The following is a 26,469-nucleotide window of genomic DNA, read 5'->3' as shown; positions in this document are numbered from 1 at the left end:
CCAAAAAAACAAGCAAACAAAAAAAGAAATCCAACCAAACAAAAAAAAAAACCACACCAAAACAGAGTCCTCCCCACCCCCAACAATAAAAAACCCCAATTTCAGTCAAAGTCTTTTTCAGTCAGATCACTTTCCTGAACTGACTGACTGGCAAACTGCAAAAGGTCCAGAGCCAGCGCAGAGAGGGATCAAGAAGGTGAAGCCAAGGCCGTGACAGTTCAGACTGAGCCCAGCTGAAGCAGCTGTGGGATTGCAGGACTTCGAACACAGAGCAGGGTGGCTGCTATTTTTTTTCATGTGCTGCTCAATTTACTTTAATTCTTTTCAAAACAGGGGGCTGGGAGAGACAGAGAGTATAGAGTCTTTAACGAAATCTCTGCTTGCACATCTTTACTGTTTCAGTGTAAGCAAATGAGATCTTAGATCCCTGCAGATACTAAAAGCCTAGTGTCCCAGATTGGACCTCAGAACTCTCCTTGCCAAAGAATGTCTTTTAATAGCAAATTCTTTCCTGGTTTGCTTTTGGGTTTTTTGGGTTTTTTTTCTCCTCATGGAAATAGTTTTTCTCTTTCAATAAGGACATAACCTAAAGCTATTTTCTCTAACACAATGTGCTTGGAGAGTGTCTTTTCCCCCACCATCGTCCATTTATTTTTCATTTTTGTACATTTTTTTTCAATGGCCTTTCTCGTTATGAAAAAAATACATTCCTGGAATGTTTCAGCTCAACGCTCTCAAAAACAATTACTTAGGCATTTGATTTGATCTGCTAGTTTTTCCTTTCAGGGTATTCGGGCTTTATGAATTTCCGGTTTGGTCAAAGGTTAAACCGAACCCTTTCCAAGTTACGCTCCAGTGCCTCATGAGGCCCATATATGTCCACCTGAGGTTTTAAGAAAAAGGAGGAAATTCACTATTAGCTGTGCACAACAGCAGTGACTTTGAGTGTAATCTAAGGAAGACAATCCAGAAAGGGAAGGTTGCTGATTCACGCTTATATTGGATTGAGGGGTGGAATGATGAGTGATGAAGAAAAAAAATCACCTTTAAACTGGTGAAAATTTTCACCTTTAAACTGGTGAAAATTTGGCACTGTTTATGGAAAAACAAGAAGTGGAACAGAAGCTCAAGTAGCAAGTATCTTCAAGAGTATCAGGGTACTTCACAAGCACAAGCAAGCAGAGTTATAACCTCTAAAGGACCTTATTTTTTGCACTGTGAGACATTACCACATCTGTAGTCCACAAACACACATACAAGAAAAAACAAACGATCCATGAAGCATATGGAGGGACAAAACATATGTTTTCTGAGTTGACCTGGCTGCTAACTGGGCTTCTCAGGGGACTGAAAGTTAGAAAGGATAATCTGTCAGAGTTATGACTCCAAGGAGTGAGCGATAGGGAAGATTTCCAGCTGGCTGTCTCTGTCGGGTCTTTCTGATCAACGATCAACTGAAAATGGTGCTTTGCAGGTTTGCTGGAATGCTCCTATGGCTATTGTTCTGCCTTGGATGCAGCAAAATTCAGCTTAGTTTCATTTTGTGTGCTCAGTGTGCTTTTTTGGCAAGTCTGAGAAATCAACTCCTTTTTCTCAATGAATGCATTCTATGTTTACTCAGTTCAAACAAATTATTGCTCCAAGACACGGAGTACAAATCATTCCTACTGCTATGATACCTTTTCACTAAATCCAATGCAGTTACTGCTATACTTGTGTTACTTCTTTAATTTTGCAGTATATTTGTCTAATAATACATTTTGCATATCAGATTTCTAATAACCTAATAAAAATATCTTTAAAATTTTTAACTTATCACATGCCTATATGCAACAGTTAGTCAAGGTTTGTCAGCTCCACTATTAATTAAAAAATAAGCAGATTGAAGTAGTTGGTTATAGTTCACTTCAAACTATAACACTTGACAAAAAATAAATGTTTTGAAGTTCTGACTGTAGTTAATTTAAAAGTACATTTTCCCAAAAAGTACTTCAGAACTTTACAGTTCTGAAAATATACAGAAATATACATTTAAAAAAAAAAAGTTTTAGAGAATACATTTAGAAACCTTTCTAAAGGAATGTTGGTGCTTAAGGTTTATATATAAAGAATGCACACAAAGGTACACATACACATACAACTAAAGTGATTTTTTTAATCCTTATTAAGTGTTAAAATTTTTTTAAGAGAAATTGGAAACTTTGTTATCTTCCTACTTAACCAGTGGTCTGAACTGTAAGTAACCCCATCCCCAAGCTACAAAGGAAAGTGGCTATTTTGGAGGGACGATCATGTTAATTTCTTCTTTTTCTTCTTTTATACTAAGAAGGATTTTTTTTCTGGTTTTAGTCATCTCTTAAATTCTGAGATACATACTACTCAGAATTACACATAGGTAAAAGTTCAAGTACCTCCTACTATGGAGACAGAGAAAAAGGACATGTAGTAGTCCTTTTATGCTGTTCCATTGAATATGTTGCTGAGCAAAATGGATATGCACACAGAAGTACAGCCATGTCCCTCCAGCCACCTGCTCAGACAGGTAATTTACGTGATAAAATAACCCTCAAAATTCACGACAGCTGTGTTACATCTGTGTCATACTAGATCCCAAATGCCAATTATCTGCATTGAATGATAATAAATTTTGACACAGAGAGTTGATTTACAAGGAGAAGGCCCACAATACCTTTAAGGGCCAACCTTACCCCAGCATCCACACCAGTTCTAATTTTTAATGCAAGCTTTTTAGAATTAAAAAATTGATTAAAGTTTCTCCATTTAATAGAGATAAAATTGCATTTAAATTACATACTTTACATGTAGAAGAAAAAAAGGCTTAGGAACTTAAACATTTCATCTCCAGAAAGTAGCTTGTCCTCTAGCCAAATAGACTTGCATGAGTTAGCCTTACCTGGAGCCATAACTTGTTATTCACTGCATCTCTCCCTGTAGCAATGCATTGAAATGTAGCATTCTGCCCTGCATTGACCTCTACATCCCCCAACCTCAAAAAATGTGGAGATTTATCTGCAGAGGGAGAAAACAAAAATTACAAATAAGACTTATTACAAAAAATAAAGGTGTCAGCAACATTATTATCTCCCTTAATATCCATATTTTCACAAACTTTGGCTAAAAAAGAGAAACAGAAGAGAGAAAATTATTTCTTTCATCTCTCATTTGTTCGAGGAGTGCTTTCAGTCCTTTCCCTTCTCCCCTGGTGATTCTACTAACTTCATGTTATACATGGGTTATAATAAAGTCTTTTTAAAATCAAAGCCAAAAGAAGGAGAACAAATGCCAAAATGTCAGCAGCACTTTACAAAAATTATCCCAAAGACTGTATGAAATCCATCATACTGAGAAAAACCCAATTAGCAGCATACTGCTCAAGCAAATAGAGAGATACTATTCAATTATTTGCAATGCAACTCGGAGCTCTTGTTTTAGAAAATGAAATCATTCATGCCATTGAATGTAGTATTTCAGAAGCTGACAAATCTATTTCCCACACTGACAAAGCCCCTAGGAAACCTCAGTGGCAAAATCACCTGAAGGATTTATTAAACTAAAGAAAGCCGACAGACACATTTGAGGAATGGGTACACTGCATAGCTTGCCCATCCCTCTCTCAAGACCTACTACAGAAAACAGCAGCTGAACTGTTATTTCTTTGTGCTTACTAAAAAAAAAAAAATAAAAAAAAATCCCACAATACACAGGAAAATAAACCATTAAATTGGAACGAAGAGGGTTTAAACAGCAGTAACAAAAAAGAGCTTATCTGAATACTGTAACATGCTGATAATCTGCTGGTATGGCTGTACGTTTTGTTTTGGCACTTAAAAAAAACACATAGGAGTGGGGGGGAGAGGTAGAAAGAAAGGCAGATACTGAATCCAAGCAGAGCTTTGCTGAGTACAGACATCAGATAGCTGGGCTGGCTGAAATATAAAAAGGTAACTCACTCAAATACCCTGTAAGCTTGGTAGCCGCTGGGAGCTATGATTTTAAAAGGTTTGGGGTAGAAGAAAACAAGATATGAGGTTGCCATTGCAACTTTATTATCTGACATTGTTTTGCAAAGTTGGGGTAGGGTATTGTGATATCTTGATCATTTCAGAAAGCAATTAAATTATCAGCCATGTGGTACATTACAATGAAATCACATTTTAGAACAGGCATGTCTAGGGGAAGATCAAAAGAGTTGAACAGAACCAAATTGCCAAAAAGAATTGACAACAAGTGTCAGAAATGCACAGTAACAATTTCTTCCTACAACTTTTTATTTGTAGAAGATTCTCATTATCACAATTTGTGTTTGCATGTGTGTAATTATTCCCCAGGATTAAGAAGGAAAAGGCGAAAACAAATGTCTGAAGTCTGTCCACAAAAAAAAAATAAACAGAATGCAATCCCTCTGTAGTTCAATAGCCCTTTTACTTTCTTTTTTTTTTTTAAATCTATTGTGCCTGTTTAGAATAAAAAAAAAGAGAAAAAAGAAAAATGGCATGAAATCTGATAAACCTCCTACAAACATCTGCCAATTCAGTTTTCTTTAACAGTGAGTACACATATTAACATTAAAACCCATTTTGATTATGCACAGCAACTACAGTATGACTAAAAAGACACTGAAGAATTCCTGCTTTTTTATCCCTGTATAATTTACCTCTGGCAGAAAAAGATTTCACCCAGACAAATCACTAAAGAACATCAGTGATCAAGTGATGAAAACTGAGCAGGCCACAACAATATCAAATATGTCCTGAAAAGACAGAGAAAAATGCAGCTCTTAATCATTACTTACCACAAGGGTAACTCAGGACCTGGATGTCATCAATGGCAATGTAGCCCTTTCTCCCATCTGAGACTTCAGCTTCAAATATTACCTGTCAAAATGAAAGAAAAAATGTTTACAACACTCATTTCTACAGAATTCCCCCAGTGGCAAGCGTGTAGATATAAGACACATTGCCTTTTTCATTTAGTTGAAGTTCCTATCAGGTTTGACAACTGAATGGAATATTTATTACTCAATGTATTGCAGTTCCATACTATTCATATACATGACTTGCTTTGGATTTGCTGCTCATAGCACACCAGAAAAACATGTTTATTACCTCAATTAATGGCATACTGCTTTCACTCAGTTAAAAGTACAAACATGATTCAATTCTAAAAAATATGCCATTACTTTGAAACAGGTTCGATATCAGCACACAACGGATCAACCAACTTTAAAAAAAATTTTATCATTCTTGTTGGGGGTCCCAATATAGTCCACAGTCTCCTGTAACCTTCTGCAGAGCAGTTGCACAGGGAAACATACAGCAGCACAGAAATAGTGCGGCACTCCCCAGTGGCAACAAAAAGAACAGCTGTAGCATGAGATTTATGTAATAGTTGTTAACTTCATTCTTCATTCTTGCAAGATAATGTGGAAATTTCTGTGCATGAAGAAAAAGAGAAGACTATTTTCACACCCAGCATCTTGATCCACTTCAAATGGGCAGTAACAACAAAGAATTGCTCTTGGATGGCTCCAGAGACTGGAACTGGATTTTGCTATAGAAGTACCAAAACATTACCAACTGACAGAAATGACCACTTCAGTCTCAAGAGAGTCCTTGGAGCAAGCAGCTCCTGTTAACCTCCAGAGTTCCTTGCGGACCACTCATTCACAAAAATACCCTCTTCAGCAAGATACCTGAAATTTATGCAACTTGACTCTGTACACTGCATCAGGTACACTTCCATGTCCTTATGTTCCACTCACTGAATTTCCTCACCTTTACATCCCATCCAGACGCGAAGTGCAATTTGTCTCCCCACCACAGGAGGCAGGGATCCCAGGTGGTCTATTTATACCCAGAGATAATTTCAAAACCTCAAACAGGGAAAAACAAGGAAAACTTCTAAGGAAAGGTGGTTATGGACATGTTAATGATGTGGTTCACAGCATTCCCAAACTTGTGCTTTGACTGCAGAAAGAGGAAGTCTTTGGGGCACATATATTTTGACAGCACTGGACTACAATCCTCTTCCAATTTCTCCAGAAGTTCCCCTGAAGACTGCATTTCTAACCCCTTTCTTTTTTTTCCTTTTTATTTTATTTGCACCCAAATGCAATTAAGTTGCAAAACCCACTTCATTCGCTGCCTCTTCCTCCTGCTTTGGCCAAAAACAGCTTGATGGAAATTAATTTAGTGCCTCAGGGTCCTACTTTCACAACGCCCCTTGTCCAGTGACCTCTCTGACCAAAGCACTATTTGACAGTGTCCACTCACTCCTCAGACATCTTCAGAGAGCTGGCACTTGTTCCCAGTAAGGAGTATCAATATTAATATAGATTAATCATATTTTTATTTAAATGGTTACATGATGTGGAAGACAACTCAGTAAGATATAAACATTATATCTAAATTTCTTCTGGCAGACAAGTTTCTTTACAATACAATACAGTTCTATAACGTACACAAACTCCAAAAGCACATTGTTTCTCAAAGTCCAGTTAAGAAATTTGAGCATCAATGTTAAGAACTGGACTAAATTTACATCTCACTCTAACTGGGTTGTTAGTAATTTATTTGGAAGTAACTTAGATCCAGTTCCCAAGGAAGCTTGGCCTATGTAAGTGTGTCCTTCTCCTGTATGTTGATACCTTCCTACACTGGGCGTCACAGAAGAGAAACTTACCCTGGAACACAGCTGGGAATTAATTTACTTGGGGTTTTCTACCTCTACAAGATTAATGTAAGTAATCTCCACCTACCAAGAGTAGGAAGTTATCAAAAAAGGAGAAATTCACAGGAATTGGTAAGATTAAATCAAGGAGATCCATGGGAAAAACAAACAAACAAACAAACAAACAAAATCCCACAACACAACAAAACAGAAAACATGAAGAAATATGGAAAGGCAAAGTCTATGAAAAGTTATAAGGTATAATGTTTACAAGATAAGCAAAAGAAAAATGCAATAATTAAAAAGATAGATATTAGAGAGCTGAGATTTCATGTACGCAGTACTAAATTATTATTATTTCCATTCATAATTGGTATAAATACAACCATGAAACATTCATAATTATAGACACAATATAACAAAAGGCACAGCTCAAAAAAAATTATTATCTGGTTTTAATTTAATAACATCTGTTCACATTTAAAATTGGAAGTAGAAAAGGGGAATTGCATATATGGGAGAAAACCTATAAAAAGCAATTTTAAATGCTGACAAGTTAGACCAGAACCTGGGGTTGTTCTTTTCCTCAGATAAGCATACACTGCTTGAGAAAAAACAGATTGTTGAGCTATTCCTTTCACCAGAGCAGGCTTATCCTAATAAGACACTAGTGCTTTGGGAGTGAATCCTGCACTTCATCTGCACTGCTGTTCAGTTTACAGTCCTAGAAAGAATGGCTTCAACACTTTCATTTTAGCTGAAAAATAATTCAGATTATCACTCTAGCCAGAAAGCATTAGTTGTCTGTGCAACTATAAATGTCCTTCCACTTATTACAATTTAATTGCATGCTCATCTAGTGCACTTCTGAGAGATGCTCACTTCCTTTAACGGAAAGGAGAGAGAGAGAGAGATCGTTTCCACAGGATGAATTGGGCTGGCACAGAGCGGGGCGGTAGAGACAGCTATCCTGTCTCATTTGTACCAGTGTTGCCACAATGAATGAGAAAGGGAAACGCTGAATCATTCAGGTAGTTCAAATGCTACTCAAAGGAATTAGATTTGATCCCTGAATTTTCTACACAGTTCCAAGGTGATACTCAAATATTATTTAATTCTCCAAATAAAATTGCATATCCGTGTTTATGAAGTGCCTACATTCACATGCAAATGAAGATCTAGTGTCAGAACTCCCTGAACTGGATGTACTCCTACATATTTAGAGATTCCCAATGTATCTCTTGTCCATATATTGAGCCATTTTCTCCCTAAAACCATGCAAGCTCTTAGTGAACACAGTATCATTTGGAAAGATCCATGACAGCATTGAGACATTTCCATTTGTCTGGTTTGTACAGACTTCCTTCAATGACCTAAATCTGACAAACTGATCCCAGTCACCCTTCTATATTATTCACAACTTTGTAGACCTCTATTATACATCCCCAAGTAATTTTGCCTCAAATTTGAACAGTCCCAGATTGTTCAATCTCATATAAGAGCCATTTGATTATACTCATCCTTCTCTCTAAAGCTCTTTCTAACTGCACTATATTCTTTGAAGATAATGAGAGCAGAGCTGGCACACAGTAACCAAAATATGGGTGAGTCATAATTTATACAACAGCACAATATCGTTATCTAATTTATACTGACTTTTTTAACCATTCTTAACACTTCATTTCCTTTTTTTTCACCATCACTGGGCTCTATGCTGACATTTTTATGAACCCCACAATGATTTTATGCAGTGTGCATTACTTTATATCTCATTATCTACACTAAAATGTGCCTGTTATTTTATTGCTCAATCACTCACAGTTGGAGATACTGTGATGGTCCTTCCACAGGACTTCACAATTACATACTGTCCTTGCTATTCCAAAGTAGCTTTCACCAACAAACTTGTCTTTGCACTGTTCTCTGGCATCCACTCTGGTCCCATATGAACATGCTGAAGGGCATAAATTTCCATAGGATGCCTTGGTGACTACTTCAAGACATCTTGACAATTTATTTCTACTTTCTCTTTTTCCTCCTAAACAATTATGTATCTATGGAAGTATATCATAGAAATGGCATCTTAGCTTCACTACAAGCTTGTGTAGAGGGGCATTTGGAAACCTAACTAGACTCTATCAAGCACATCACCCTTAGCTATATGTTTGTCAACCCCTAAAGGACTCTAAGATGAAAATTAGGTGGATGATGTGCAATATAGAATAAAATAAAAAAAAATGAGAGATGTGATATATATATATAGTCTCAGAACCCCATATCACAAAATTCTTCTCCCACCTCCTAACCTTCCTCATTGCTATACTAATATTAACCATCACCAACAATATATTCCTCATATATTATTCCTTATAATATTCCAATATTATTTATTGGCTGAGAGGGAGTCAGGATCATATAATTCCCTCTAACTGGATGATGACATGGCCAAGCAGAAGCCAATGCTGTTGTATTTCAACCCATACTCTACAACATGTTGGAGATATCGGATTTATTCTCTGTATAGCATGACTAGCCTCCACAATAAATATCTGAGAAATTCAACAGTCCTCCTCCACAAACCAGACTCTGCTACTCCCCCTTCTAGGCCTCATTTTAGCCGCCACAGGCAAATCTGCTCGATTTGGCCTCCACCCATGACTACAGTTGCCATAGAAGATCCCACCCCACTATCTGCCCAACTTCACTCCAGCACCATAGTAGTAGCCAAAATTTTCTTACTCATCCACACTCACTCCATATTCTGTAACAACCAAAATGCCCTTACCTTATGCCTCTGCATAGGTGCCCTCTCCACACTATTCGCCACCACATGTGCCCTAACCCAAAACAATATCAAAACAATTATTGCCTTCTCCACATCAAGCCATCTAGGCCTAATGATAGTTACAGTTGGACTAAACCTCCCTCAACTATACTTTCTACATACCTCAACCCATGCATTCTTTAAAGTGATATTATTCCTTTGCTCTGGGTCTATCATCCATGTACTTTTCAGACCCCAGCTTTAAAATGCAGATGATGAAAATCACTATTCATCTAATATTTCAGAAATAAATGTTTTGAACAACTTAAGTACTCAACAGTATTTGAATGCAATGGGAGAAGTAGCAATTATTACAGGAGAGACTCCTACGCAGGTTTAGTTGTTAAGAAATACTCAAACCTTCACATTCCTTCACAGCCCTAACAATGCATCCTGTAATCACAATGAAGGCTAAGCCCAACTTGCAGGAATATAAAAAAGGTACTTTTTAAGGACTGGCCTCACTGAATTTTTAACTCTTGTCAGGATCCAAAAATTTAGGTATCAGCACCATTATTAGCTCATTTGAGGCACTGATCAAAATAAGGACTCCCAAAGCATACCTACTCCATTAAGTACAATCGTAGTCAGGAAAGAGGGAAAACAACTTTGCAGCCCAAAGCCTACCTTTAGGAACACATTTCTTCCTAAGTTCTGTAAAAGCTGTTTTCTTGTAAGCGATATACCACCACCACCACCGAGCAGGATACTTTCAGTACAGTTTAAGACCTTCCTTGTCCTTTCTCCATTTGACTAGTTTTCTGGCTACTCACGGTAGTGAAGGAGGCAGAATCTCCCACAGTTTTGACAGCAGTCCTGTCACACCATCATGTATATAAAGCTAACATCAATTAGACAAAAATTAGTACTAAAAGGTTTAGTTACAACAGAAATGTAGTGTTTCATTGACTAATTTTTCCTGCTAGACTCTAATACATTGCATTAGAGAGAGGTGAAGAAGAATTTGTGATGGAAATAAAAAAAATTTTAAAAAGGAAAAAATTAGATATTGTAGTTTCCACACAGCATTCAACTTGTAACATAATTTTTGTTCCTGCATAGTAGGGCTTCTACTAGCTTAATTACCTGAAATCAAACTTGTAGATGGGTGAATTCCAATGCTTGGTGGAAAGATGTATTAGAGAGCTGTATGCAAATAGAAGGCATCATGTCTGTGATAAACCACAGTAAAAGCACAGTACAACACACACAAAAAAATCCCAACAAAAAACAAACAAAAACCCCCTCACCAACTGAACAAAATACACACAAAAAAACCCCAACCAAACTTCAACTAGAGAATTACTGGAAATTTCGTGCAATTCTAGTGCACATAATCCAGATTATGTGCATTTCGATTTTTGGCACTTCCTACATAATTTTTATTCAATTTGTGAATAAAACAAATGAATTACTTAACATCAAAGGAAGAAGGGGAGCTATATTAACTAACTTCTTTAGGTGTGAGTTATATCAACCTCCCCAGATACAAACCTTTAAAGGCTTTCCTAAGAATATAAAAAGAAAACATATTAATTTTTTTCTACTTCATACACATCTCTTTTGTTGGTTAATTTTCAGTTTTGTAAAAGCACAGTAGGGTGACTACAGATATACTTGAACCTACTACTTACGCTAAAATGATTAAGATTAAACGGCATATAGAAGCAAGTTTTTTTGTAGTAAAATAATTTTCTGTAGATGAAAAGCCATGAACAGCAAGACCAGTTATACATAAAACAGTAACCAATCCTATTCACTGACAAGCCTCTAGCCCAATCCAGTGCTTTTACAGTGTTAAAGGCATTTTAAAACACTAAATCAAAGGTTTTAATTACCAAGAAACTAAAAATTAATATAAACGTGAAAACAGTGTCATGTTACAAAAGAAACACTTAATGGAAGCTAGCTGAAAGAAAGGGACAGCTAAAGAAATCTTATCTAACATATAAAAATTTTGTTGACAAAAAGCATTTCCCTTGTGAAAGTTACAAATAATTTTGCTGAACTAATTTAGAATTCATGAAAACATAATTACTTCCATTTGAATGCTTAAGTAGTACTGTGAGGCAGCCTTTGCTGCTGACAGGACCCAGGATAACTTCCAGCACAGCAAATCAAACACTTGGGTGAAAACTTTGGGATCTCAAGTCTGCCAAGTCAGCTAACACCCTATCACTTCTTTTTTCCTCAAAAACACACCTCCTGATATTGAAAACCAAAGGATATAAGGTTATCTGCTCAATAGTATCCTTACCAGCTGAGCTGGTCACCTCAGATTCTTTGAGCATCTTACAGTCACCTACAAGGAGCCTTGACATTCACACCCTCAAGTTATACTCCAGCTCCCCTTAACATAGGGATACCTACACCAGCAAGATTCATCTCAGTTCCTGCTCTCTGGTGAGGAATCACACAAAACATGCCTCCAAAGGCTCCTAAAGGCTAATCCTTCAGCGAATTTATTAGTTGTAAGTCAAGCCACCTAGCCACCTACCCACCCAATCCCCAGGCGAAAAAAGGAGGAAAAAAAAAACCAACCAACTCACACCACAATACAGAAATTGTCTCTTTACATTTAAGAAATAACTTTCAGTGAGCCAAACAATATAAAAATGAGGAAAGATAATAACAATGTTTTACCTCCACAAACAAGATACATGTTCCAGGAAAACACATTATTAATATGAAGCATAATAAGCCTTTGAAATGACACAGTTATCCAGTGGCAGGAAGAGCCAGAAATTAGACTCAGAGACCCTGGAAAACACTGTGTTAGTAAAGAACGCTGGGAAAAAAAATTCCCTGAACTTATCTTTGCTTACTTCTCATAAGTTGCTTATGCCAAATGTTTCTAGACTCCTGCCTAGAAAATGTCTGGATGAAGCAGTATACATGGATGAGTTACAGCTGCTCTGGCTTTGGAGCTGCAGTAGTTTATCATGTGGGAACACTTACAGTCTTATAAAAACCCACCCTGCTCTTGACTGACTGAAGAACTTGAAGAAAAAACATTCTTACACAGCCCATAAACACCAGATCTTCAATACACCAAAACATTTATTTAAGTGTGAAAGTTCTTAAATGATTGAGATTTAAAAATAACAGTAACACTGCACACAAAGGCATGACTTTTAACCATGAGCAACAAAGACATTAATAGCATTGTAAGTCATGACATTTAAAAGCTAAAATGGGGAAAGTAGCCATAAGAGAAGTTAAGGATCAATATGAAATACTTAATACTTTGCTTATTTTTGTGCTATACCAAAACCTTAAGAAAACACTTTCCAGTAGCGCAGAAGCAGTCCTTTTGAACATCGCTAGCTACTTGAAAATGCAGCAATACAAGCCTGGCATGATGCTGTTTTTTCAAATCTAGGGCAGAGGTCAGTCCTTTTTGACTTTCAGTGACCTTTGGGAATTCCCTATTATGTGGAAAAAATTTTATTTATTTGTTTTGTAAATATGCTCTGTCTCAAACCATATATATTCCCAGTCAAATTACTGACACATTTGAACACTCTTGGTAATCATACCCATTATCTCTTGAAGTAATATCTGCATTAGCCAGCATATTCGGGGGGCCACATAGCTGAAAAGTAGTCGGCAGAAAAGGACATAGATGCCATGGTAAATACCAAGTTCAACATGAACCTGCATTGTGACCTTGTGGCAAAGAAGACCAAATGGTATCCTGGGCTGCATTAAAGTGTTGCCAGCAGATCAAAGGAGCTGATCCTTCCATCCAGCACTGGTGAGGCCACACCTGGAGCACTGAGCTCCTCAGTACAAGAGAAACGTGGACACAGTGAAGAGAGCCACTGAGTGAAGGGCCAGAAAGATGATGAAGAGATGGCAGCATCCCTCAGATAAGGAAAGGTGAGACAGCTGGGACTGATCAGCCCAGAGAAGAGAAGCGTCATGGGGATCTCATCAAAGTATATAAAAACCCAAAGAGAGAGTGAGGACAGAAACAGTGTGACAGGACCAAACACACACTGTAGTTTGGATTGCATATCATCCCTTTCTCATTAGGAAGTGTAAATTGAAAGGTTTCATGTATGCACTTTGCAATCATTAATATTTACTACATAAATTCTGCCAATATGCCAGCCATTGACTAATACCTGCCCCTTTTACTATAATTCCTGCCTATGAACCATCTGTGGGACAATGGAAGTAATATTTGTATAAGTCACCTGGAAAGATTTGCTATCCCCTTCCACTAGTACCTAATAAAAATGCAATATCATCTATCAACAAAGTTTTGAGCTATGAAAGGTTCTCCAGCAACCATTTTTAGCCATGACAAATGTTATCCATAACCATGGAGAAGCAGAGACTTTTCCAGAGGGCAGGGCAATCTTGCCCCATTGTCTGCACTTGAGGGTGGGCTCACAGAGACTTCGTTGCCAAATGCTCAATGTGAATAAGCAAGTTTTTTAAAACCCAAAGCTCAAAATCTGTTAATTCCTATTTGTTTTCATGTGAGAATACAAGCCTAAATGATCATGCTGCCCTGCATTATGGAGCTGACTGATATGGTAACTCCTAAATTATCTTGTATGCTCTGTTTTATACTTTCTTGTTTGATTGTTTTGCAGCTCAAAGCTTTTCTGTGTTTTGATTTAATGAACCAGAAGTTTAGGTGGGCAGTTGTTACTGCCTTTTTGATGATGATCGTTTGTTTATCAGCAGTGACTACAGACCCAAGAAATCCATATATTTATGAAGGCTAATCATAGGACCTTAACTTACAGGTGGAACAATTGTATGGAGGAGGCAGCACATGCAAGTTCTCCAGAAGCAGATTACAGCAAACAAATCAAGTATAAAATGGCTTTTGTCACAGTGAAGCAATGGAATGCAGTTCAATTTTGCTAACCAGGACTTCATTGCTTCATAGTAGTTTTGAACAAATCAGTTTGACAGGCTACACCTTTACTTTACTGTAAGTAGCATAATTTCCACATTGGGTTAGGCTAGAACAACCTCAAGCCATGCCTAACAACTGGTTCAACTCCTTTTTTCTGTTCCTACCACAGTTGGAAGAAATTAACTGCTCATGGTTGGTAAAGTGACAGTAAAGTCTATCAAAGCCACATTTGTGAATGAAAAGGCAAAAAAACCAGTTGTTTCTCAAGAGCATGATGCATTGAAAATGAAAACCTGAAGAAGAGGTTAAAGTTGTGCTTCTGTCTTCATAAATTGATACACCTTAAAAAAAAAAAAAAAGATAGAATACATCTCCATAGATACACAATGATATCCATGGATTTTTCTCATGAAATTTAATTTTGTGAAGTAAAAAAAAACCTAATCCCCAAACCAAAAACCACCCCAAAAAACCAGCCAAACAAAAATCCCTAACTGAATCTTTCAAAGTATATTACCTGACATCCTTGTACAGGTCATGTCTAGGGTGTACACTTGGGACCAGGTTTTGGTGATTTTGCGTTCAGTGAGGCTACCTAGCAAGACCACAAAGAGAAAGACCTTGAAAAAGCCTCTAGACATACCAGATATGCCAGACCTCCAGATACTCAGATTCAATTTCAACAAGTCTCTCTGCAAATTATCTTCCTACTTCTGAAAACATTAGAGCAGGAACATTGAAACCATTTAAACTGTCACTACTACTTGGTTATATGCAATATTACATGTCTTGCTTAATGAAATCAGACATGTCAGATTAATTCCCTAATTTTCTACTTAAAGCAGAAACTTGCATTTGAGATTGTGATAGTGAAATACTTCTTTTTCCAAGTGCTTCTACATCAGAAATAGGTAGTAAAGATGAAGCACCAAAAGTAAAAGCTGTGGAATCTGTGATACTGATTAGGTAAACATCAGTCAGGAATGATACAGATCTAGTTTACCCCACCACTGGCCAAGGCCAATATGTTATATTAACTCAGAAGGGATTCTCCAAATATGTTTTTCTGGGATATTTTTAGAGCTTTCAGAAATTATATCATTAATAATAAAAAAATTAAATACAGAATCTGTAGTTTCTTCAATTTATTTGGAGCAGAAAGCTAAAGCTATTCAGCTTATATTCTATATCTATAGATGCTATAGTTGATATAGCTCAACAAATGAAACTGGATCAAATCAGAGAAGACAAGTTACTGACATGTCAAGTCAGGCACATCTCACTAAGACAAAAATTAACAAGACAGAGACTTGGGGGCAAAGAACTTCCTCTGTCCTCCTTAAAACCCTTGAATATATCTAATAATATATCTTATTAGTCGTTTTCCCTCCTACCTTTCTGCTGTTGATCAATTTGCTACATCAACTAGCCTTTGAACAAACAAACTAAAATGAAAAGTCAAACAAAAGAATGATGAATCCAAATCCAAGGGAAAAAGGTCTCTCTGTTCTCAAAACAAATCCATTTTTATTTTTTAAGTATTTAAGATTAATACTGAGCAGATCTTTGTTTCTTCTATAGGTGTACCACATAAGTTATTTCAGCAATTTTGGCTACTAAGACAAGTAGTGCTTCTGTCTCTGGTACCGCACAGAAATGTATCATTTTTCTCCACAGATAAAGGAAGACAAAAATACTGCCAAAATGAATATTGCCTCTTGAAAGACAGAAATAACCAAGAACCATTCATAATCACATCCTTTGAACTTTTTCAGGATAAAGCACCAACTTGTTTTTTAAATTATTCAGAAAAATAGCTATGGACAACCAAGCAATTACAATTCTTGAAACAGCTTGGGGTTTATAACCAGAAGAGCAAACCTACCATAGCTTCTTTTAATTTGAAACACACGTTTTTAATGTGCCTATAAAATAATTTTCTAATAGATGGATTATTAAATGGTAGAAAAAGATTTCATAGATGAATAGTAACCTTTTACCACATAAAATTACAATTTTCATCTACAATAAGCAGATAAGAAAGAAAGATGTCCTTGCTAGTAACCTTCTGAAGATAAATTTCAATCCCAAAACAAACACATTTTACAACCTCTGCTCTCAAGGCTCATTGTTTATTATTGTAAGTCATGGTAAGTTATTAGAGATTGTCCCACTGGCAATCACAGAAAAGTCAAAACCTATATTTAAGCTGCCCTTTTTTCCAGCAGGGGGGCAGGGCCACTGTCCCACCAGTGGATCCAGTTGATATCTGTATCACAACACACTGCATTATGTTCAACATGGTGCTTTTTACTTCCATGATATTTTATAAAGGATGACAAAGGCATTTCTTAAGTGGGAGTACATTAGGGTTTGCAATATGAATGGTGATTTCCCTCCTCACTAGATTCAGGCTTCTGCAATCATAGGAGATTATTGTGATGTTCAGTTCACAAAGGTTTGCAGAACACCACAGGCCATAATAAATTCCCAGCATTAAAACACAACTTTAACCACCACAGACATTCACCATGCAAAAGCCAAGAGTACATTGCTCCACCACAATAAATACTGAAGGCAGTGCCAGTATCTGCAACAAATTCTCTACTGTCTCCTACTGGAAAATCCATGTACATTTAAATTAGCAAAGTTCACCACAGAATACACATTTACTTTATGCTCACATTTAAAATACATATGCAATAATACTTTTTTTCACAATTCTAAAGATAAGCTACAAAAACTCCAAATCCATGTCCGTGAAAAAACTACAGGCTTTGATCTGTTGACACAACTTTTTCTGGATACCAAACTTTTAAATAAAATCACAAGCCTAACAGTGACAAAAAGGTCAACAAGATATGTACATATATATACACACCGTCTAGATACTGAAGGAGAACAATGCATTTAATTAGAGCATATTAAAATATTTCTGCATTTAGCAATAGATATATAGATCTATGCATGAATGTGTTTACATGTGCCTAAATATACTTTGAATTTGGACAAGGTATTGATCCCACAAAATGAACAGGGCACTGTGTCTCAACAAACATTAACTCTGCTTATCTAAAGAACGCTAAGAAACCACCAGACTGTTGATGCCATTTTTAGGTAGCAACATTTTCACATATTCTCTTATATATTCAGCAACAGGGTATTTGGAGCAACTAATCTGGATTACCTAAAAGCCTTTTGTAAAGAGATGTCAAAATTAAGCTTTCTCTAGTTGCTCAACCGATCCACATGGAGTTACCAGATTCCTCTCTCCTCTCCCTTGCTTAAAACAGACCTAGTCATTTCGATCAAGCCAAACAGTGACAGGACAGGGCTATTCAAAGCATTTCTACTTCCCTCCCTTACACTGATTACTGTGTAATAATGGTAAATACAACAAATTGAGTAATAGTCATTTTGTCCTTTACCATATGCAGCTATCCTTGGCTTAAGTTTAGTCAATCCTGTGCACAAAACCAAAGCAAACATCAAGGTCCTGACAAAAGTCAGTGATTAATAAGGACAATACAAACTAAAGAAGAAAAAACTGTGTGATCCATCTCTGTGCTGTAAACAGGTCCCTGGATGTGAAAAAATTCAAGGTATTTGTAAGACAATAAATTCAGCGAATGTCAGAATATCTAGGGAACTCAGGTGCTATTCATCTTGTGCCTGAAAGATATGGAGAAACAATCCCTTACTAACAGCCATGCCTTCTTTTCTCCTTCCTCTTCATCTTACACTGCTTCAGTGTAAGTTGTTGATTGCCTGAATTCTTAAATCCAGGATGTGCTTCTGAGGACAAAATGCTTTCCTTGTGAGCTAAACAATTTATTATGTACATGTCAGGGTATTAACACACACATGCATGCACATGCACACAGGGGTTTTTTGCTCTTACTGTCTTGTTGCCACTCACTCTAGCAACATAGAACGTTTCGAAACACTGTAAGACAGCTTCAAGAAAAATGTCTGTGTTTGTTCTAGAAACTCCATCCACAGACTGTATGAAGGTCCAGAGGAGAAAAAAAAAGTAAACTATTCTACTAACAATTAACTTTCTGAATATAATGAACTATGAACAAGTGGTATCTAATATTCAAACACTATTTAAAGTGGAACATTTTAGACATGTCTGATTTAAACCTACAAAATACTTTATATCTTGTATCCAAAGAAAACTTCTGATGAGTGCCAGAAGGTAAGAGTGAGGTACACAGTTAATATTAAAAAATCATTAGAAAGTTCCAGGGCCTTAAAGCACAATTCTAAAAACTGCAAACCCTGGAGATTTAGCAGCATCTCTCACTATGCCTCAAATACCATCCTGCTACTATTAGGTGTTAAACAAATACCAAAATAGATAAGCTGGGTATATGTTAAAAGGCTAATTTTGATCCTTTTGAAAGAAATTAAATAAACATAAGCTTATCAGGTACAACAAATTTGGGATAGTAGAATATTACTTAACTACAATGGAAATACGTAAGAAATACAAAAAGAGCTGCTTTTTAATTGCCAAAGATCTTAATTTCAAAGGGGAAAAACCCAGAAGTACCAATAAAGGGAATCTTCTAGACATTAATAGAGCATGCTTATTTCCATGCACTTTTCTTCAGCAGACCATTGCATTTCTGTGTGACTAAGTTACTACAGCACCTCATGCTTTTACCAGTTTACAGAGCTCTAGCATAAACTGTTACACCACCACATAAAAACCAGCTCACTCATTCTGAAGATACTCTTTGTGGCACGCCCTCCAGTGCATCCTCAAACATATGCTCTTACATATCCATACCTCAAGAACTGTAAATATTTACTACATAGTCTCAGTTGTTCAATTTTTATTTAGTTTCAAACTCTTCTACTCAATGAATAGCAGAGGAGCTAATCAAAGGATTAGCTAGGAAAAAAATAATCAGGGTTTGAGTTTGGTTGGGTTTATGATTTTTTTTTTTCTTTTTCCAGCAGGGTTTTTACTGAAAAAAGATAACAATCAGATTGAATAAAAATTGTCACTACAGCAACAGTACCTAAAATTGATGTAATGTGAAATCAAGCTCACAGCAGTTAGCTGAAATTAAGTTTCTTAGTGCACATGGCCTGAGGAAAGTGAAAGTATGCAATGGAATATACTTATAGAATCTCTGTGTCATCTCTAAAAACTAACCAATGAATAGTGTATTCAAATTTTACATGTAAGACTGTTACTTATACGTCAGTATAAGAGTAGCTAGACATGTACATGCCACACTTCATGCCACTTTCTGCCACATTTTCTATGGAAAAGTTGAGAAAGACACCATTTTAATAGCCCTGTTTATATCAAGGGCTACCTCCATCGGTCAATAAAAACAATTTTACATCTAAACTAAACTGCATGAAAGTAATGGTTAAAATTTCTTTCAAAGTTTAAATAAGATCTAACACACTCAAAAATGAACATTTCTTATACTGAATTCACACCATCCTTAATTTGTTGTCTCTTTTGACTTAGTTGACTTTTTGATCAGAAAGACTAAGGTGAAGAGAAGAGAAGAGAAAAAAAAAAAAAAAAAAAAAAAACAACAACCCAAAAACTCCTACCTAGGCCATTAATTAATAGATTTGACAACAAAATGAGATCAGATCACAAACTGTTATAACTGACAAACCCAAGGGTAGCATCCCTTTTCATAGATAGTAGCCAAACCAGCTGCAGTAAGTAACTTCATGAGAAAAATATTTCATAAAAAAGAAGAAAGCAACCACTATATTCAGGATGATGTCTTCATTTGTAATTTTGCTCAGTTCATCAGTTCAAAGTACACATAAAAAGAGACATATAAATTATTTTTTTTTTAAAGAGAATATTACTTCCCCAAACGATCATTTCCTTTCTTTTTTCCCCTCCAGTCCCTCTGACCATCTCCTCTCTCACTGTTTCTTGCCCTTCCTGCAAAGGATGAAGTATCTTTTGCCATCCTCTGAAAAGAACTTCAAAGATAATAATTTGATTTAAAGTGCTCCACTTCACTCATGAAAAGCCATGAGACTTCTATCCAAGGCTACTAATATATTTTTCAAACAGGTATGTGAAAGCTTCTTACATAGACATTATCTTCATTTATAAGACAGAGTGAAAATAAAACCAGAAGCTGAAAGTGTTCCACAACTGGCAGCACAAGTCTGGAGCAGAAACTTAAGTTACTTAAAGGCAAAATAAATTAATAGAATCACGGAACCATTCAGAACTGAAAAGATCTTTCAGATCATCAAGTCCAACCATAAATTCTTAGTCAAGTGCTTATCTGAAAATACCTGTTAATGTCCCTTTAATTCACTCATGCAGGAGCCTGTGTATAAAAGTTAAGCATCTTAGCTGAATAAAAGCCTGAAATCCTGTTTCTGAGCTACTATACAAAATTTTCTCCCTGGGAGGTGGGGAAGTCTTTTAACTCATCATTTTTGGTTGTCCCTGCCAGCAAAGCATATGCTTTGTTTGATCTAACCAGTAAGACCAATTTACCAGAAAGCCACTTTTCAAAGATTCATGTTGCAAATACTCCACTGAAATAAAGTCTTTAGTGTTTACTGGGCAAATTTGACCAATTCACTAAGAGACATCAGCAAATTCAGCAATAACATACTTCTCTAAGAAGAAAGCACTAAATCCACTTCTAAAAGCAAAATAAAACATATGCAAAACAAAAAGCCATGTGCACACAGTATGTCTGAACAGCAGGCAAGTATTTCTTGGTCATTTCCCTGTGCTGTTAACAAAAGCATCTCGCTAAATATAAAAAACTTGTACAACTACAGCAAAGTCTCAAAGGATTTGAAGCAATTTTTCCCCTTCTCCTACACCGCCTGTTGTGCATCACCTGTTGACATGACACAAAAATTATCACATTCTCTACTTCTCAGTGTAGCACAGTCACTCATCCAATACCTCCATTTACAGCCAAATCGTAGGACCTTTTGTCCTTGTCCTGGGGAAATTTGCCACCATCACTGGTCATGACATGAACTCTATGACAAGACACCCCGCCTAGTGGACGAGGAAAAGGCTGTGGATGTTGTCTGCCTGGACTTTAATAAAGACTTTGACACTGTCTCCCACAGCATTCTCCTGGAGAAACTGGCTGCTTATGGCTTGGATGGATAAACTGTCGGCTGGATAGAAAAGTGTCTGGATGGCCAAACCAAGAGAGTGGTGGTGAATGGAGTTAAATCCAGTTGGTGGCCGGTCACTAGTGATGTTCCCCAGTGCTCAGTTTTGGGCCGGTCCTGTTTAATATCTTACTCAATGATCTGGATGAGGGGATTCAGTGCCCCCTCAGTAGATTTGCAGATGACACCAAGTTGCTGGAAGGCAGGAAGGCTCAGCAGAGGGATCTAGACAGCGTGGATCAATGGACCAAGGGCAACCGTATGAAATTCAACAAGGTGAAGTGCCGGATCCTGCACTTGGGTCACAACAACTCCCTGTCATGCTAGAGGCTTGAGGCTGAATGGCTGGAAAGGTGGCACTGGTGGATGCCAGTGGCATCCTGGCTTGTATCAAATAGCTTGGCCAGCAGGACTAGGAAAGTGATCGTTCTCCTTTACTCTGCCCTGGTGAAGCTGCACCTCAAAGCCTGTGTTCAGCTTTGGGCCTCTCACTACAAGAAATACATCAAGGTGCTGGAATATGTCCAGAGAAGGGCAACAGAGCTGGTGAAGGGTCTGGAGCACCAGTCTTACAGGGAGTGTCTGAGGGAGCTGGGGGGTTTTTGTCTAAAGAAAAGGAGGCTCAGGGGAGACCTTGTTGCTCTCTACAGTTTCCTGAAAGGAGGCTGTAGGAAAGTGGGGATCAGTCTCTTTGAGATAACAAGCCACAGGACAAGAAGAAACAGCCTCAAGTTCCACCTGGTTTAGATTGTATATTAGGAAAAATTTCCCTATCTTCTTGAACTACACAGTTTTGTACATACAGGAGGTATCTTTTCTACTTGTTCTGATTTTGCATCTTTTTCTCGTGCTTACATCCACCAAAAATGATAAATGTTTCTTAAGAGAGGTCTGACTTTCTCAGAAGGACAAGAACCAGTTTGACAGGCTAAGGTTTGAAAATGCAGCCTTGTACACTGCTGCTGACAGATGGGGCAGGACTTGCTAAAGGAGCAGGTCTGCTGCTTTGCCCACAGACATAGAGAATGTACACGATCTGTACTAGGAAATGCGAAATTTGAATGAAGCCTTCCTTGCTCCTTTACTGACACTCACTCATTCCAGATTTAAATTACAAGTTACACAAAGACTGTCTCAAATCCTCAAGTATCCCACCTACAAGCTAGAAAAAAAAGTGAAAATATTTAATATACTGACTAAAGAAAGCTATTATCTCACATATATATTAATTGTTAGGAATGCACTTAAGTCTGGTTATGAAAAAGAAGCAGTTCTTAAAAAGAATATTCTAGTCTGTTTCAAAAATAAGTATTACACTACAGGCAAGGAAATAAACTTTCTTCGCCTACATCTAGCACATTGACAATTTGAGGTAAATGTACTGAACTTAGCTGTAACATTAACTGATTTTTTAAAAATCTCTCCTATAAACAGCTTTAAAAAAATTTTAAAAGGCTAAAGCGGAAGCGAACAGATAGTGTTACTATAGCAGCAAAGAATCCAAAAAATGCCAGATTTCTCCCTTTTAAAATGAAAACCAAACTGCCAGAGTTATTGGGTTAGAAACTACTATGAGCAAAATTCTACAGTCTGAAAAGATTTACAGAACTTCACAAAAATCACTACAAAGGTACTTAAAAAAAAAAGCTAGAAAAGATGAAAAATGGAAAGTAATCACACTGCTGTGAAGCCTTACAAAAGGAGAGCGCGAGTAAAAATCTTTAATGAAAATCACTCTTTATTGCAGCAAATCACGTATGTTACCAAAAGTATATAGTTATTCTTGAAAATAGAGAGTATTTTTTTCATAAAGGAATTCAAAACACATGTATCTGAGGGAGCAATTATTTTACCTGGTAACATTTACCCATAAGTGTAACAGTATAACATTTCCACTTTTTTGCAGTGTTATAAATATATGTATGCATATTAATGATCACATTATCAGTTAAGTGACTGAAGTCTGTTCAGTTTTTGGGTTTGCTCTTGCTTTTAAATGCCAGAATCCTATTCTTTAAAGAATAGTTTATAATCTGTCTGGAGTACCACCTACCTAGAAATACTCCTCTGTACCCTAAGAAGGTCCAATGTGCACAATTCAGCATATACTAAAAGCAAACAAACAAGTGTTTATTTTACTGGCATTGTTGTTTCAGTCTTAGCAATATCAGACTGCTCCCATTTCTATAATGCTTCTTTTGATTCACTGTCATTTACATTACATACTGTCACTTTGTAAATAAGCTGCTTGCTGCTATAACAACACGCTTGCTATGAATCAATAAAATATAAATCTATTTTATACAAATCAAAGAGCCATCATATGTCAATGACTGCAAAGAGCACTGCCTAGCATTAATGTTTTCAGCCCACCCACGAAGATCACACACAGCTTACACTCTGTAACCTCATACAGTGTTCAATTCAAACATATTTGTTGTAAACTACTGCTTTTTAGGAGCCAGCTAATGCTTTGCACCTCTTTTTCAAATTTTACATTCCATATACAGAGGAGTTTTTTTGCCTTCATTACTTTCCTCCTGTCTATTTTTCAGCTCATCATACCAGTGAGGAACTCATTCATTCCTTCTTTCTTGAAAGATCCAAGTCCTTCCCCTGCAGGTAAAAGCAGCTGGTTTTGTCCAGGTGTCATGGGTTGGCTCTTAATTTCACAGGACAAGCTGTGTTTGTGAAATATGTCCCACAGTGATGTGTGGACATCCATACAGTCAGGATGGTGTGCAAAATGCAGATAGGGAAATTAATAAGTATACGACTAAATACACAAATGTTGGTATGAGTGCTTAGACACTCATTTTTTGCCTACATCCAGTCAGACACTCGTGACTGTTGCCTCTTATCTTTTTGCTGTGCAACTCACAGAAGAATACAGTTCCATCTTCTTTTTAACATCCTTTAGAGAATTGATTCAAGGTCAACACTAGGAACTTCAGATACTTTTATCTATTTGGCTTGCAGCTTACTTTTCCACATACTTTTGAAAAGTATGCTATATATCTACATGCTTATTCACACATACATACAATTCGTGAAAGCCAGACACAGAAAGCAAAGGGTCAGAATCGAGTTCTCACATGGAAAGGGAAGCCTGTCATCCACAGATTTCTGATTATGAGGAGGAGAGATCCCAAGCTCTAATAATTTATTTAATAATATGTGCTCTTTTAAGCAGCAGTCCAGTGATTTCTATCTCCTAGCTAATGAGATGTATGTTTCCTTAACAGAAAATGCTGTCAACAAGAGGACAGTGAGAAAGATGATGATATTTTTTCCTTCTTGGTATGATTATTTACAGGACACTAAATAACAGGACCCCCCATTTTTTTGTTTGCCCTTTCAGGATCAAAGATGGTTAAAACAGAAGACCAAAAACTATAGCTCTCAAGACATCTTCTTTAAAATACTTAAGAAAAACATTAGGAAGTGAAGACAACACTTAGTAACACGGGTAACATTTCATACATGAAGAACACTTCAGATTAGAACTTGTCCTGAAGTATATGAAAGTTGAATAGGTTGACAGTAGACAACTTCGCCTTTCCTCTAAATGGCTTAAAGCTAAAAAAAGTATATTAAACTCTTCTAACCTGTACCATTTGACTACCTATGGCATTGGTCTCTCTTGCCTCTTTAATAACACCAGAAATTTAGAAAAGATGGTATCCTATTACAAACTTTCTAAAGTAGAAGCTCCAAAATTTTCGTACTTTTGTATTTGAGCCAAAATATAATTTTCGTTGTTGAAATGTGAGTTCCAATGAAATATAACTCTAACATTGCTCTTCACACTTTGACCAACATTATATTTACTATTGAACCTATGAATCCATTGTTGTTACGATTATCAAACATAAACAGGTAGAAAAACTTGAATCAAGTTGTTCTACATTGTATCATACTACATCAAAAAATATTTACCAGGGCATTTACCTGATGTACCACAAGCAGCAAGAAGATACTCTTTTCTCCAACTGTTGTGAAATACACGTCATGAAAGCACATTTTCACCATATTTCCTGTTCTTTAAGGCTCTTTTACTATCATGAAAGTTTAGGGAATTGTTTTAATTTCTTTAAGGTGTCTTTTATTTAACCACAGTTTATAGAGCTGTATGGCATGCACCATTTCAGAACAGTCAAAAACTGATGCTATTAGAATTATTCCCAAAATGCTGCTTCATTCTTTATGTATTATTTCTCTCTTTGCAATTCTTAATCTTCTATTTTTCTTTACAATTGAGCAATGATATTTCACAGAACTATCCACAATCATTCCAATATATCTTTCTTCCTGGCAACATTTTCTTTGCCATCACCTGTAATCATCATGAAATTCAAATTAATAGTTGGAATTCCTCCTCAAACCCATCACTTATTCTGTAATATTTTTACAATTAAACTTATTTGGCTCACTCCTGTATTTCTTTTGCATCTCTTCATAGACAATTTTAGTTTTGACTATCCAAAAAAAATTTTACCACAAATTTTACTCCTATCCATATTTTTTTTATAGGCAACTGAACTGCAAGTTGTCTTTTTTATATATATTTCACAAAAAAAATTAAGCCTTGTCAAAGAACCTTTAGTCAAAACTTTTCGTATCAAATCTCAAAAAATATCAGCTGAATCATCCTTACATATGTCCTCATGTAATTCTTTTCTATGAACTCAAGGGTCTAAGAAGAATAATTTATTTCCATAAAGGGGTTGAAGACCTCATGTACGCCATTTTTGTACACTTATTCATGTCTTACCTATTTGTGCTGGCTTTGGAGAGGATGGAGTTAATTTTCTTCATAGCAGCTCATATGGTGCTACATTTTGGATTTGTGACCAAAACAGTGTTGACAGCACAAGGATGCTTTGGCTATTGCTGAGCAGTGCTTGCACAGCATGAAGGCTTT

At 36.6% G+C, this 26,469-nt stretch overlaps 1 protein-coding gene across 21 annotated transcripts in view; it reads right to left on the bottom strand.

The window, feature by feature from the left end:
• PTPRK (protein tyrosine phosphatase receptor type K) overlaps positions 1 to 26,469 on the bottom strand; it is a 397,365-nt gene that overhangs the window by 215,790 nt on the left and 155,106 nt on the right. For all 21 annotated transcript variants that reach the window (XM_064649552.1, XM_064649534.1, XM_064649536.1 and 18 more), the window contains 2 exons: positions 4,814 to 4,895; positions 2,915 to 3,030 (listed from right to left, as the gene is read on the bottom strand). In XM_064649552.1, coding sequence (XP_064505622.1) covers positions 2,915 to 3,030; positions 4,814 to 4,895 — 198 coding nt within the window. The remainder of the gene's footprint in view (positions 1 to 2,914; positions 3,031 to 4,813; positions 4,896 to 26,469) is intronic.

The sequence above is a fragment of the Pseudopipra pipra genome, chromosome 3, assembly GCF_036250125.1.
Source record: "Pseudopipra pipra isolate bDixPip1 chromosome 3, bDixPip1.hap1, whole genome shotgun sequence".
Taxonomy (NCBI): domain Eukaryota; kingdom Metazoa; phylum Chordata; class Aves; order Passeriformes; family Pipridae; genus Pseudopipra; species Pseudopipra pipra.
The sequence above is the reverse complement of the archived record's forward strand: the minus strand, read 5'-3'. Positions and strand labels throughout refer to the sequence as shown.